The sequence below is a fragment of the Neofelis nebulosa genome, chromosome 6 (genome assembly GCF_028018385.1).
Source record: "Neofelis nebulosa isolate mNeoNeb1 chromosome 6, mNeoNeb1.pri, whole genome shotgun sequence".
Taxonomy (NCBI): domain Eukaryota; kingdom Metazoa; phylum Chordata; class Mammalia; order Carnivora; family Felidae; genus Neofelis; species Neofelis nebulosa.
This window is the reverse complement of record NC_080787.1, coordinates 103,969,667-103,985,536: the sequence shown is the minus strand read 5'-3', so window position 1 is coordinate 103,985,536 and position 15,870 is coordinate 103,969,667. Positions and strand designations below refer to the sequence as shown.

The 15,870-nt window shown below is 34.8% G+C and overlaps 1 protein-coding gene across 5 annotated transcripts in view; it reads left to right on the top strand.

Moving 5' to 3' along the window:
- Nucleotides 1–15,870, top strand: part of REV3L (REV3 like, DNA directed polymerase zeta catalytic subunit) — a 174,642-nt gene that overhangs the window by 71,389 nt on the left and 87,383 nt on the right. For all 5 annotated transcript variants that reach the window (XR_009263208.1, XM_058734981.1, XM_058734982.1 and 2 more), the window contains 5 exons: nucleotides 876–972; nucleotides 5,719–5,813; nucleotides 6,580–6,684; nucleotides 7,654–7,738; nucleotides 7,826–7,974. Coding sequence is in view for 4 of the 5 variants with exons in the window: in XM_058734981.1 (XP_058590964.1) it covers nucleotides 876–972; nucleotides 5,719–5,813; nucleotides 6,580–6,684; nucleotides 7,654–7,738; nucleotides 7,826–7,974 (531 nt within the window). In the remaining variant the exon portion in view is untranslated. The remainder of the gene's footprint in view (nucleotides 1–875; nucleotides 973–5,718; nucleotides 5,814–6,579; nucleotides 6,685–7,653; nucleotides 7,739–7,825; nucleotides 7,975–15,870) is intronic.

The following is a 15,870-nucleotide window of genomic DNA, read 5'->3' as shown; positions in this document are numbered from 1 at the left end:
ATTAATGCCCTAGCCACCTAATAGCAAAGCCTTTAAAAACTTCTGAAGATATGTAGAATCAGTTTCATGTTTTGGCATATGTTTTGCTGAAATAGCAAAGATGGTAATACCTAATCTCAGTCTTAATTACACCATTTTGTGATCAAGCTAAACAAATAAGAAAAAGTATTAAATTTAGGTGGATTAGAAAATTGCAAATTTAGTGTCTTTCTCAATGGTAGGATTCCTTCTATGCCACTCATTTATGCTTTCTCTTAGAATTTAAATTCCCACAAGAGATCGCAAAACAGTTGCTAAAATTTAGAGAATACTTTCAAAGCATGACCCCAGGACTCAGTTCCTGAAACTTAGACAACTAAGCAAACGTGCATTGTCCCCTTCTACTGGTGGTCAAATTGTATTTGCATTTCCACTCACTGTTAACTGCCGTCACTTCTGGAATGCGTTGCATATTTTCTCTTTGTTCAAGGATTAGTATTAAAGTATGTTTTGAATTTTATCTGGAATTTGAATTCCATTAGAATTTTAGTTTAGACTCATACAGAATACCCTAGGAATTTAAAGTCTATAAACAATCTTAACTCTTCATGATTTTCAAAATGAGATTTTAATCCTACCACAATAGCACATTTAAATGTATCATACTAGTATGTAAGCATTGTAGCTGTTTCTCTTTCATATCGATATTAGAAATACTTTCTTCCCCTTTTACTTTAGAGCCACTATTCTCAACTGTGCATATGTGTTCCTGTGTGTGTATGAATTTTAAGGACACAATTGTAGGAAATAGTCATGTTTATATATTATTTTACTTAAAGGGTATTTATATGCAAGTTAAAAGTAGAACTTATCTTCTTTTACCTTTCTGTTCCTAGGTGATTCGATGCGTACAACTGGATCTTGCAAGGATCAGCTACCAGGAAATTCTCTTACTGGTACTTTATTTCGGTGGGAAGAAGATGAAATACCAAGGTTAGTTAATGTTGTAAAGGGAAAAAAACCTATTTGTGTATATCCTACTGTATTCAAAACTCAGTGGTTATTATAATTTAATTTTAATCTTCATTTTTTTAATCGATAAGCTTGTCAGAGAAGCACATCTCAACATTAGTGTGTTACATGGAATCACAGATCACAGATTTTATTTTTATTTTATGTTTTTTTCTTTTTATTATTTTCTTTTTTTAAACTTACATCCAAATTGTTAGCATATAGTAAAACAGTGGTTTCAGTAGATTTCTTAGTGCCCCTTACCCATTTAGCCCATCTCCCCTTCCCACAACCCTTCCTATAACCCTCAGTTTGTTCTCCATATTTATGAGTCTCTTTTGTTTTGCCCCCCCTCCTTGTTTTTATATTATTTTTGTTTCCCTTCCCTCTTATGTTCATCTGTTTTGTCTCAAAGTCCTCATATGAGTGAAGTTGTATGATTTTTGTCTTTCTCTGACTAATTTCACTTAGCATAATACCTTTCAGTTCCATCCATGTAGTTGCGAATGGCAAGATGTCGTTCTTTTTGATTGCCGAGTAATACTCCATTGTGTGTGTGTGTGTGTGTGTGTGTGTGTGTGTGTGTGTGTGTGTGTACCACATCTTTATCCATTCATCCATCGATGGACATTTGGGTTCTTTGCACACTTTGGCTATTGTTGATAGTGCTGCTATAAACATGGGGGTGCATGTGTCCCTTTGAAACAGCACACCTGTATCCCGTGGCTAAATGCCTAGAAGTGCAATTGCTGGGTCATAGGGTAGTTCTATTTTTAGTTTTTTGAGGAACCTCCATTCTGTTTTCCGGAGTGGCTGCACCAGCTTGCATTCCCATACTTTTATTTTTTTTATATTAAATATAATTTATTGTCAAATTGGTTTCCATGCAACACCCAGTGCTCATCCCAACAGGTGCCCTCCTCAATGCCCATCACCAGCTTTCCCCTCTCCCCCACCCCCCATCAACCCTCAGTTCGTCCCTCAGTATTTAAGAGACTCTTATCGTTTGCCTCCCTCCCTCTCTATAACTTTTTTTTTCCCCTTTCCTTTCCCCCATGGTCTTCTGTTAAATTTCTCAGTGGAATCAGATTTTAAACACTGACCTTGAAAATAGGATGAAAATGGGCCTAGTTATTACCTAATTAATAAAAGTAATTGGGTATAAATTTTTATACTTCTTTCCAACATATGTCTTCATTATGCATTCTGAATTGATATGCTATGACTTGTCAAATAAAAATCACATGATAAAATAACAATTTAAAATCTAAGAAGCAAATATTTTTGAAAAAATAACCCCCAAATTTCTAAATGTTTTTATGGAAAAAAGTGGGTTGACATACTGTATATGAATAAGTAATTTGCCATTTTTTTTTAATGTTTATTCATTTATTTTGAGAGAGAGTCTACACGGGGAGTGGCAGAGAGAGAATCCCATGCAGGTTCCATGCTGTTAGCCTGATGCGGGGCACTGTGCTGTCAGCGCAGAGTCTGATACGGAAGTTAAGAAAGAATCTCATCAAGGGCACCCGAATGGCTCAGTCGGTTAAAACGTCCAACTTCAGCTTAGATCGTGATCTTGTGGCTCCTTAGTTCAAGCCCCACATTGGGCTCTGTGCTGACAGCTTAGAGCCTGGAGCCGGCTTCGGATTCTGTGTCTCCCTCTCTCTCTGCGCCTCCCCGGCGCGTGCGTGCGCTCTCTCTCTGTCTCAAAAATAAACATTAAAAAAACAGAAGATGTCTAAGAAAGAATCTCATTAAATAATGATAGAAACACATTGTTTAGTGACAGAAATATTGTGCCAGAATAAAACTTCAAGGACTTCAAAGTGAAATGACACCCTACCTCTTGATTGACCTTGACAAGTATCAGGACTTTTTGACAAACATGCACACACACTTACACATATGCATACATGTGTACTTCTTGGTTCCTTCTCAGATACGGCAGAAGTATTTTTTAATCAGATTGAAATGGCATAATTTCTTTTCACATCAAATTCAAGTTCTAATCAGTCCAGACCAAATTGATCAACAAGCAACTTGCTTTCTTCATTTTTTTATGCCTGTGATACAGTTTCTCTATCTCTCTGAAATTGGAATACATCAACTTGACTCAAAATTTTACCTATTCACTAGAGCCCTTGATTTTCAGAGTTCTATATTTTTAATAACTTGTTTTTGCATGATCAAATAAGACCAGAGTTTATTAGCATTTGAAATCTTTTTGTAAGCAAACTATCTTTCTAGCTAGGTCATAGTAAAGCTTTATTGGTTAGAAGTAAGTTTGGGGAGACTCTACATATTATAATGAAAAGTTTACATTTTAAAATGTTTTTAAAAGAAACCTATTTTATTACTCTTAACGAATGACAACTTATTAGCAAAGATATGTGTAGGCAAACTAGTGAAATTAGACAAGGTATTCAGAATTAGAATCTGTAATAAATACAGTATAGCTATATATTTTTGTCTCAGATTATCCCATATTTTTGTATTTTGGAGATGCTTACATTGTAATAAACATGAAAATCCATTATTTCATCAAGTACAAGTAACATCATGTCAAAAACTTTTACTATAAATCAGTACTCTTTAGATTTTTATCAGTCTCATTTCTATCCCCAGTGCTGCTAGCACCATCTTGCTGGGTGCCTTTTTTTTTTTTTTTTTTAACAAATATTTTATATTCCTTCACAAACATTATTACAAGGACTATGACAAATAGCAGCAAACTCATAAGAGATGGGAGTGCTGAGTTAGCAGTTCTACTAAGCCTACTTGTTAACTCATTATAAATTACCACATATCATGGACCTTCAGAGTCATTTGCCAGAGTGTTGAATCTACACATGTCAAGTATGCTGAAGTAATCTCAACCCTGACTGCCCATCAGTTGATCAAAAGAGACATTTTAAATTGTAGATGTCTGAGCTCCACCCTAAGTGATTCTAATTAGTAGGTCTGTTGTGTTAAGCTAGGAACAGAAATGTTCAGAGAGGCACAATTGTCTAGTTACTGTCATATTACTTATCTATTTTTCATGACTATAATGAATTGTTTATATGTATTTGCTGACTCAAATTTTTACTTGTGGTGTTTTATCTACTGGAGACATTTTTAATTGTGCAAACTATTTCCTTTCCCTAGGAACACTTCCTATTCTGAATGTCTAAAGTAGTTTTGTAATAAGGGCAAGAAATGGTTATAAATTTCTACTATGAGATTGCATTTTGTGATGTTATTGTTACCCTCCTTTATCACAGATGTGCTACTCCTGGAAAATTCACTCTTGAAATTTACAATATAATTCTTCCAAAAATTGTGAAACTTTTTGATATAAGGAAAAAACTGTTGACTAAAAACTATTTTATCTACTACTTTAATTCATGGCAAAACTTAAGTCATTAAATTATATGAATAAAAAAGACAAGCTACATTGAGAATTATTTTTTCTAAAAGTAAAAAGGGATATATTGTGATAGGTTGGCTAATATGTTCCTTCTGTATCAATGGTAAAAAGATATGTGTGTGTGTTTTATCTACATGTATATATGTATATACATACAGATTTATTTGAACTATAACAATTCTGTGGTTAAACAAATTTCTAAAGTTTCGTCAGATTTCTTGAGGGATAGACAACGGAAAATGAGGTTTTGCTAATATGTTTCTCTTAAAACATAAAAACAAAATCTTTCAAATAAAAATGTTAATCAAATCTGCCATCACCCACTTTCTAGTAAAAGTTCTTTTCATTTGGGGTCTGTATTAGTAGAAGATCTAAATTTTGGAATGAGTAAACTGGTATCCACATTAGATGTATATTCATTCCTTCAAGCAGGGACATATATATGGTATCTTCCTGATTTTATTTTTTTTTTTTTTTGTGGCTCTGAAAAACAAAATGCTTTTGAGTCACACAGCATTAATGGGGAATAATCCTCTGCATTATTACAATTATTACAGCTATACAATTATTACAATTATTGTTACAATTATTATTACAATTATGACAATTTTGTCATAAAAATTAATGACCTCATGGTATCACCACTTCTCTTAGCCATGATCCCATTGTTGAACTCCTGTGATTTCTCAGTTTGCAGTTATAGAGACTTTTAAAGCATTCCTCAGCTCAGCAGTAGTTGAGGGCAGGGAGAACAGTATCATCTGCTCACTTTTCAGTATGTCACTTCCCCTGATCTCTTGTAGCATACTCTGTCCTCATTTTTAACAACTGTCTGTGATTGCTAAGAAAGATGTCTCTGGGCAAGTGATTTTGCATATGTATATGGTTTTTGATGTATCCCTCTGTTATCTAATCCCATTCTACCCTGAATATGACTCACATGCTAAAACATTGTACATTCTTTATATATAAAATATAATGAACCAAAATATGTAAAATATACTGCAAAAGTATCTCAACAGAGCAGGTTTTGTATTTTTCTCTTCCTGTTTTTTATTTATATGTACACACAGAGTATCAGTTGGGTCATGAATAATTGTGACTAACATGAAAGTTCTATAAGCAAAGTCTTCAGAAAATTTGCTCTTATGTGGTTATTATATATGTATATTTATTTAATCTGTTATTTTATTATTTTTTTTTAAATAATCTTGTGCCCAACTTGGGGCTCCAAGATCAAGAGTTGCATGCTCCACCAATTGAGCTGGCCAGGCACCCCTAATTATTATATTTTTTTAATAATCTTTTTAATACAGCTCTTTAATACTGGAAGGTGTTGAACCACGGAGTACATGTGAATTAGAAGTGGATGCTGTCGCTGCTGATATCTTAAATCGGCTAGACATTGAAGGTATGTGCACAATTAATGTGTTTGTATTTTTTTTTTTAAGTTTATTTATTTATTTGGGGGTCAGGGGGAGGGAAGAAGGGCGGAGAGAGAATCCCAAGCAGGCTGTGCACTGTGCAGACTGCAGAGCCCAACATGAAGCTCGAACTCAAACCATGAGATCATGACCTGAGCCAAAATCAAGAGACGCTTAACCAACTGAGCAAGCCAGGCGCCCCTATATGTTTTTATTTTTAAAATTTAATGACTAAAGTACAGTGGGAAAAGTAGGGAAGAAAACATTAGTAGAGAAGTAACATGTTATAGAAGGAGGATGCAAAATGTTATGAAGATTTCTTAACCTCTGATGAGATGGTCATTATTTTTTCATTAATATTTTCATTCATGTGAGTATGCTTGCATAGACATAAGCCTAAAGTGTGACACTAAATACAGTAGCCATCATTAAAGAATTTAATATACTCTGTCTTTTAAACTTACAATTTTCAGTTTATATAAAAGGGAGGGGACTCTTAGGTATATTGGCTGTCATCAGATATTTTGGTCTTATTCACCACTTGCTGGGTTTTGGGGAGCCAGTAGGAGGAAAACAAAAAGGAGTAATAAATGTAGGTTGGGTAGTTTGGTCATTATGTTACACAAAACAGGTAAATGGTTGTTTTTGTTTTTTTTAAGTCAGTACTTATTTTTTTAAAGTTTGAATTTCTTTTTTTGAGCAAGTATTTTTGACTTTGACCCTTGTCGTATTGAAGTATTGTTGTAATTATAGCTCAAATTGGTGGAAACCCTGGTCTCCAGGCCATATGGGAAGATGAAAAGCAACGGCGAAGAAACAGAAATGAAACTTCTCAAATTAGCCAACCCGAATCACAAGGTATAAACCTAATAGTATTCTGGTGACATTTTTTTTTTTACACCAGATATTCTAATGGAAAAGTTTAAGTCATTGAGTTTTTACCTTAACATTAAATTTTACTTTTCAAATTACCTTTCTGTTCTGTATATTTTTTCCTATTGTCATTGCTCTGAACTGTAATTCTTTATCTCCCAGGTGTCATTCATTGTTCTCTCCTTCTATCCGCCCCTGCCCGCCCAAGAATTGGCATCCTCATTGTCCTTGGTTTTCACCTTACCTCTTGCCCCACCTCTTTGCTCCTTTTTTATTTTCTAGTATATTCTAGCCTTTTGTATTTCCAAATGAGCCAGAATACTCACAGAAGATCATGGGTCCCAACTTAGAGACACCACACTATTTTGTTCATATAAACTCCCACTTTAATCATCTTATACAGCTTTGAAGAAAATACTCATTTTATATATTCTACAAAAAGAATTTGAGGGCTTACATAAATGCCATGTACACAACAAAAATTTTTAAATAAAAGTAAAAGAATAAAAGACCTAATTCAGAAGGTAAATATATTTGTAATATAGCAGTAAGCATACATTGAAGTCCAATTAAAATTTTTATTATGTCTTGGGCACTAAAAATGCTGTGGTAAATTTTGAATGCCTTCTAAAATAGAACTATTATATTTTACAGGGTAGAAGTTTCTAGGTTCAGAGTGTGCAATACATTTATAGGTACAGAACAGTGTTTTTGTTTTAGATTTAAGTTATAATTATAGAACTTAATCTTGAACTGACTTTAAGTGCTTAATTTTATAGCTTCATTAACAACCATTTCTCTTTTGTTTGCTGTTATGGTAGAACTACTTTTAGGTGGTATTATGTGTGTCAAGAGAAAGATAAGAAATTGTTACCATTTTAAAAGCTACTCTAAGAAAAAGGAAAATATGTCATTTGTTATCTACATTTTTTAATGCACTTTTGAAATTCAAAGATCGCAGGTTTGTGCCAGCAACAGAAAGTGAAAAAATTTTTCAGAAGAGACTTCAGGAAATTCTCAAACAGAATGATTTCTCTGTGTAAGTCGTTATTTATTATAGATTTCAAAACTAATTTTATTGCTTTGTTATCTAGTTTGTTATAAAGGATATGTTTTAATTAACCAGAACATTATCAGGATCTGTGGACTACAGCGATGGATCTCAGGAGTTCTCTGCTGAGTTAACATTGCACTCTGAAGTTCTGTCTCCTGATATTCTTCAGTGTACGCCAGCTAATCTGGTAGAAGTCCACAAAGATACAGAGTTGAGCAAAGGTGAGGTTTTCAAGTATGCAGAAAATACTATAATAGACATCTGTATATCTGGCACGGTTAATATTACTACTTGGTTGAATTAGCTAAGTTTCTCCCATTCCTTTACCTTTTCTTGATCTCTAGATGTAAGCACTATTCTAAGTTGGTGTAAACTGTTCCCATATATGATTTTATATTTTCTTATATATGTATGTCCATGATATATACTGTTATTTTATATTTAAAATCTTACATAAAATAGGGTCCTACCTGGCATAAAGTAAGCAACTTGCTTTTTTCATTCGACATAGTTTTTTATTAATTGAGGTATAATTTGTATAATATAATATGCACTCATTCAAGGTGTACAATTGATTGATTTATCGGAAGTTTATAGAGCTGTGCAGGCATCCCCATAATTCCATTTTAGAACACCTGCTTCACCTCAGAGGATTCCTTGTGTCCATTTGCAGTCATATCCCTTCTCATCTCCAACCCCAAGTAACCTCTAATCCACTTTCTTGTCTCAAGATCTGCCTTTTCTGGGTGTATCATATAAATGAAATCCTACAATATGTGATCTTTTGTGTCTTCTTTCATTTAGCTTAATGTTTCAGGTTCATCTATATTGTAGTATCTATCAATATTTCTTTCCTTTTTATTGCCGGATAGTATTTCATTGTATGGATATACCATATTTTGTTAATTCAGTCATCAGTTGATTGATATTTGAGTTATTTTCACTTTTTGGCTCTTAATGCTGACGTGAACACTTGTATGTAGGTGTTTGTGTGGATGTAGTATTTTCATTTCTCTCGAGAGACACCAAGTAGTGGAATTGCTGGCTCATTTGGTGAACTTGTATTTAACTTTTGCATAAACTACAAAACTGTTTTCCACAGTGATTACACTGGTTTACATTTCCTCCATCAGTATGTGAAGGTTCCAATGATCCTGCATCCTCACTAACACTTGTTATTTGCCTTTTTTTGTATAGCCATCCTAGTGTGTGAAATGGCATCTCATTATGGCTTTAATTATCATTTCCCTCATCACTAATGATGTTGAGTATCTTTTATGTCAACATATTATAACTTTGATCTATCTTTGTTCATACATGTTTCTAGTTCACTCACTTCAGCTGCTGATTAGTGTTCCTTTGTATGACCAAACAAGTTTATTAGTCCTCTACAACTATTAGATGATTTTCACTTTTGCACTGTTATTAATAGTGTTATTTCTGTCATTTTGTGGCTGTATGCAAGAGTCTCTCTATAGAAGACATATAGAAGTGTAATTTGCCAGGTCTTAGGGTATATGTACTCTACCTAGATAGCATATGTTCTAATAGAGTTTCTGTAAAAATGTAGTTAGCTTATACACAGTTGGTAAATAAAAGAATAATCAAAGTTTTATTCCATAGTCACATTGTTTCATATGCAGTTTTTCTAAGCAAGGGAGCCAGAGTAGCAGGAGTAAAATTACAGCTTTAAGCAGTAATAGAAAAGCCTCTTTTATACTGCCTCATTAGCAGCAGAGGCTCTTTTGACCATATATATTTTTAAAGACTTTATTTTATTTATTTCTTGAGAGGAGGAGAGGGATAGGGAGAGAGCGCAGAGTCCAACATGGAGCTCAATCTCATGACCCTGAGATCATGACCTTAGGCAAAATCAAGAGCCAGACACCTAACCGACTGAGCCATCCAGGCACCCCTCTTGACCATATTAAACTACAATTCAAAATGAGCATCTACACTCAGGGCTTCCCCCTCCCTAAGAGATGCATCCCAGCATTGTGCAATCTCTGACTCATGGCAAGTTACACCTGAGATCTCTTGAGCTCCCCTTAATGGCAGCCTACTGGCTCAGAGTTCTGCTTGCATTTGCTTTTCTTAGCATCTGCCAGCCGCACTCTAATAAAAAATGTACCCAGCATTTCCATACTGTTATTTTCAGAGCATTTTAATATCCACTATGACAGCTTCTAGCCACACTGGGCTGATCAGAGTTATCTCCTTGGGTGCCAGTTATTGGAATTTGTTAGTGCTGTGGTTACAAAGTTGCATTGGTTTTGCCTTAACCTTTCCACCCATAAGCTCTGTTATTTTTAGAGCTCCATTTTTCAGATTTCAAAGTATGTTAACAATAAAAACATCATTATAGTAGTAATGCCATATTACAAAAATTAGTCTGTAAAATGATTATATCTAAGTTTACATTCCCACAATGTATTAGAGCTTATATTTAAATTCTTTTATTTATTTTGAGAGAGAGAGAGAGAGAGAGGAGAGAGAGAATCCCAAGCGGGCCCCATGCCATCAGCACAGACCCACCTGATACAGGGCTCAAACTCACAGACCATGAGAGCATGACCTGAGCCAAGATCAAGAGTCAGACACTTAACTGACTCAGCCACCCAGGCACCCCTAGAGCTTATATTTAAAATATTTTGGGGCGCCTGGGTGGCTCCGTCGTTTGAGCGTCTGACTTCAGCTCAGGTCATGATCTCGCGGTCCGTGAGTTCGAGCCCCACGTCGGGCTCTGTGCTGACCGCTCAGAGCCTGGAGCCTGTTTCGGATTCTGTGTCTCCCTCTCTCTCTGACCCTCCCCCATTCATGCTCTGTCTCTCTCTGTCTCAAAAATAAATAAACGTTAACAAATGTTTTCTTTTTGCCATTCTGATTCTTTGAAATGGAATCTTCTTAGTTTAATTTGCATGTCCTGATTGCTAATAACTTTGAGCATTTGTGTTTTTTATCTGAGAATTGCTTATTCATATTTGTGGCTCATTTTAAGTGTTTGCACATCTTCAATTTCGTTTTTTTGTTTTTGTTTTTTGACTGTAGTCACCATGTGTGCATTATGTTCTCATGAAATTTTTTTGCTATTTATTTTTTTAATAATTTTTTAATGTAATTTATTGTCAACTTGGCTAACATACAGTGTATATACAGTGTGCTCTTGGTTTTGGGGGTAGATTCCTGTGATTCATCGCTTGTCTACAGTACCTAGTGCTCATCCCAACATGTGCTGTCCTCAATGCCCATCACCCATTTTCCCTCTCTCCCCCAACCCCATCAACCTGTATTTAAGAGTCAGTTTGTTCTCTGTAATCATCAAGATTTGTTCTCTGTATTTAAGAGTCTCATCGTTTGCCTCCCTCCCTCTCTGTTTGTAACTATTTTTTTTTCCCCTTCTCTTCCCCTATGGTCTTCTGTTAAGTTTCTCAAGTTCCACATATGAGTGAAAACATCTGATATCTGTCTTTCTCTGATTTATTTCACTTAGCATAATATCCTCCAGTTCCATCCACATTGCTGCAACTGGCAGCATTTCATTCTTTCTCATTGCCAAGTAGTATTCCATTGTATATATAAAAGCCACATCTTCTTTATCCATTCATCAGCTGATGGACATTTAGGCTCTTTCCATAATTTGGCTCTTGTTGAAAGCACTGCTGAAAACATTGGGGGTACCTGTGCCCCTATGAATCAGCATTCCTGTATCCTTTGGATAAATTCCTAGTAGTGCTATTGCTGGGTTGTAGGGTAGTTCTATTTTTAATTTTTTGAGGAACCTCCACACTGTTTTCCAGAGCGGCTGCACCAGTTTGCATTCCAACCAACAGTGCAAGAGGAGGGTACCCATTTCTCCACATTCTTGCCAGCATCTGTTGTTTCCTGAGTTGTTCATTTTAGACACTCTGACTGGTGTGAGGTGGTATCTCAGTGTGGTTTTGATTTGTATTTCCCTGATGGTGAGTGATGTTGAGCATCTTTTCATGTGTCTGTTAGCCATCTGGATGTCTTCTTTGGAAAAGTGTCTATTCATGTGTTCTGCCCATTACTTCACTGGATTATTTGTTTTTCAGGTGTTGAGTCTAGTAAATTCTTTATAGATTTTGGATACTAACACTTTATCCGATATGTCATTTGCAAATATCTTTTCCCATTCCGTTGGTTGCCTTTTAGTTTTGCTGATTGTTTCCTTTGCCATGCAGAAACTTTTTTTATCTTGATGAAGTCCCAATAGTTCATTTTTGCTTTTGTTTCCCTTTCCTGCGGAGATGTGTTAAGTTGCTGCAGCTGAGGTCGAAGAGGTTTTTGCGTGCTTTCTCCTCTAGGATTGTGGTGGTTTCCTGTCTCACATTTAGGTCTTTCGTCCATTTTGAGTTTATTTTTGTGTATGGTGAAAAAGTGGTCTAGTTTCATTCTTCTGCATGTTGCTCTTCAGTTCTCCCAGCATCATTTGCTAAAGAGAATGTATTTTTTTCCATTGGATACTTTTTCCTGCTTTGTCAAAGATTAGTTGGCCATATATTTGTGGGTCCAATTCTGGGTTCTGTATTCCATTGGTCTACGTGTCTGTTTTTTCTGCCACTACCATACTGTCTTGATGATTACAGCTTTGTAGTAGAGGCTAAAGTCTGGGATTGTGATGCCTCCTGCTTTGGTTTTCTTTTTCAACATTACTTTGGCTATTCGGGGTCTTTTGTGGTTCCATACAAATTTTAGGATTGTTTGTTCTAATTTTGAGAAGAATGCCAGTGCAATTTTGATTGGGATTGCATTGAATGTGTAGATAGCTTTGGGTGTTATTGACATTTTAACAATGTTTATTCTTTGAATCCATGAGCATGGAATCTTTTTCCATTTCTTTGTGTCTTCTTCAGTTTCTTTCATAAGTTTTCTATCGTTTTCAGCATACCGATCTTTTACATCTTTGGTTAGGTTTATTTGCACATCTTCAATTTTGATATCCATTTAACAACTTCTTTTTCCTTAATGGTTTGGTTTTTGTACCTGGTTTACAAGTCCTTTCCTACCCTGATGTAATGCAAGTGTATCCATAAGGCTTATGTGTGCTTACAATTTGGTTTTTCACTTTTAGGTCTTCAATGCATCTGAAATGTTACTTGAATATAATAAGGATCTAATTGTATCTATTTTTCTAAATATAAATAGCTAGTTTTTCAACATATTTACTGAAAAAAATTTTATTCCCACTGAATTCTCTCACTTCAGTCATGCAGTCACATTCCCCTACGTTAATGTCACATTGCTGTAATTATTATTGACATGTAAGTGTTGATATATATCAAGGGCAGACCTTAACTTGTTCACCTTCAAAATTGTCTTATCTGCTTTTGATCTTTTTTTTTTTTTTTAAGATTTTTTTTATTTCAAGTAACCTCTACACACAACATGGGGCTCGAACTCACAACCCTGAGATCAAGACTAGTACACTCCACTGACTGAGCCAGCCAGGTGCCCCTACTCTTGATCTTTGAAAAAAAAAACAAAAAATTGTCCCCTATTAATTTTAGTATCCGATTGTTCATTTCTGGGATTTTATTGAATTTATATACTGATTAATTAACATTTTTAATCTTTCTGTGTGCCAAATCATCTCCTCTATGAACATGATATATTTCTCATTTTACTAGGTCTTCTTTCATATCTTTTAATAGAGTTTTGCCATTTTCTTTTGTAAAATTTGATATCTTTTATTAGAGATACTCCAGGTGTCTTAATTGTTGCACTTAGGAGTTTATCTTTCAAAAATCACATCTTCTAATTACTGGTATTTAGGAGCTTCACTGAACTTTTGTATGTCAGTCTTATATACAGCAACTTTTATTACCACGAATAGTTTTTTTTAATGTTTCTTTTTATTTTGAGGGAGGGAGAGAGTGAGCATGCATGCACACACTTACGCAGGGGAGGGACAGAGAGAGAGATGGAGTGAATCCCAAGGAGGCTCCGCGTGCTGTCCGCATTGAACCGGACCTGGAATCGCATGGTCCATGAGATCATGACCTGAGCCAAAATCAGGAGCCTGATGCTTAACCGACTGAGCCACCAACACACCCTAGTACTAATAGTTTTATATGTCTTTTCTATTGGATATTTTGTGTGTAGAGTCATCATGTGTAAATAACAACTTTACTACTTCTTTTCCCATCTTCATACTTAAAATTTTTTTAATGCATTGTTTAAGAACTCTAGAATAATGCTAGTTAGAAATAATGGTCTTTTTCCGGGTTTTGAAGGGAAAGGCTTCTATATTTCATCATTAAATATGAAATTTACTACAGGATGTTGGTAGATAACTTTAATTAGGTTAATATCTCTCCTCTTTCTTTGCTATGAAGTTTAGTTTTTCAAAACTCATGAATGGGTATTAAATGAAATTTTACCAAATTTTCTGAATTTGAAATAGTCACTTTTTTTCCCTTTTATTATCCCTCTGATAATATAGTTACATTAAAATAATTTTTATTTTCTAATGTCAAGTTATGTGTGCACTACTGAAATAACTCTTCTTTGTCATGGTGTGGTGTTTTTTGAAACATTGCTATGTCTACTTTGCTAACACTTTGTTTGGAATTTATACTTTTTGTTTTTAACCAAGAAAGATTCATACTTTGCTTCATTAAGTGAGTTGTGGAGTTTCGTTTATTTCGAACTTTTTTCAAGAATTTTAATTGTGTATAAAATTGTCAGATCACTATGTTGAAAACCTGAAACAAATATAACACATTATGTCAACTATACTGCAATTAAAAACAAAACACAATTTTTATTGGATTTGTATAATCTATTTCTTAGAGATTTGATAGATCTCATCTATAAAAACATCCAAACTGAATAGTGGGTGAATTTTGTGTTGGGACTGAAAATAGAGTGAGTGGATTTTGAACTACTAGTTCAATTTCCATAACTGTTACAAGTCTACTCAAGATTTCTATTTCTGTTTGAGTCTGGTTTTATATCATGTTTTTCCTAAGAAATTATTCATTTTATCTGATTTTTCCATGTTTTTGGTATAAAGTTGTTCATAGTAATACTTTAATATCTCTCTTATTTTTGGTACTTTCACTCTTATTTCTAACATTATTTATGCCTTCTATTTTGTTTTGATCATTCTTGTCAGTCTTGTCTATTTTATTATTAACATTCTGAGAACCAGCTTTTGTTTTTACTGATCCTCTCAGTTGTCTTTTGCTTGGGGATGAGCTATTTTTCACAGTTTGTATATTTGTTCTTTTGTTTTGATGAAATACTCTTTATTAGCCCACTGTGTCCTAGGATGTGTTAAAAATATTTCTTCCTGAGGGGCACCTGGCTGGCTCAGTTGGCTAAGCATCCACCTCTTGATTTTGGCTCAGGTCATGATTTCACAGTTCGTGAGGTCAAGCCCCATATTGGGCTCTGTGCTGAGAGCGCAGAGCTTGCTTGGGATTCTCTCCCCCCCCCCCCACCTCCCCACCTCATGCACATGTGAACACATGCAGTCTCTCTCAAATAAATAAACTTTTAAAAAACTTTTTCCTGAAGACTTTAACTTTTTGAAAAACTGTTGAAAGCACTTAGTTTTAAGTCTGCATACCAGAAGTAGAAAAACAGAACTGTTTTCCAGTTAGCTCTAACTACATGCCCTTTTTTGCTGTAGTCTTTTTTATCCTACTACTATTTGCTTTTTATTGTTACTCTCTCTCTTTGACTAGATTATAATATGAGACTCATTTTATCTTTATTCTTTTTTTTTTTAATGTTTATTTATTTTTGAGAGAGAGAGAGAGAGAGAGACAGCATGAATGGGGGAGGAGCAGAGAGAGAGGGAGACACAGAATTGGAAGCAGGCTCCAGGCTCTGAGCTGTCAGCATGGAGCCCAACGCGGGGCTTGAACTCACAAACCGTGTGATCATGACCTGAGCCGAAGCCGGACACTCAACCAACTGAGCCACCCAGGCACCCCAATTTTATCTTTATTCTTAAAATTATTGAATCCCTTTGTACAATTAGACTTATAAAAATCAAATGTTGAAAAAAATTTATTTATTTATTTATTTTTTTTTTTGGTGTTGTGAAACCGTTTTGAGTTCTTTTTTTTTTCAGTATATGAAATTTG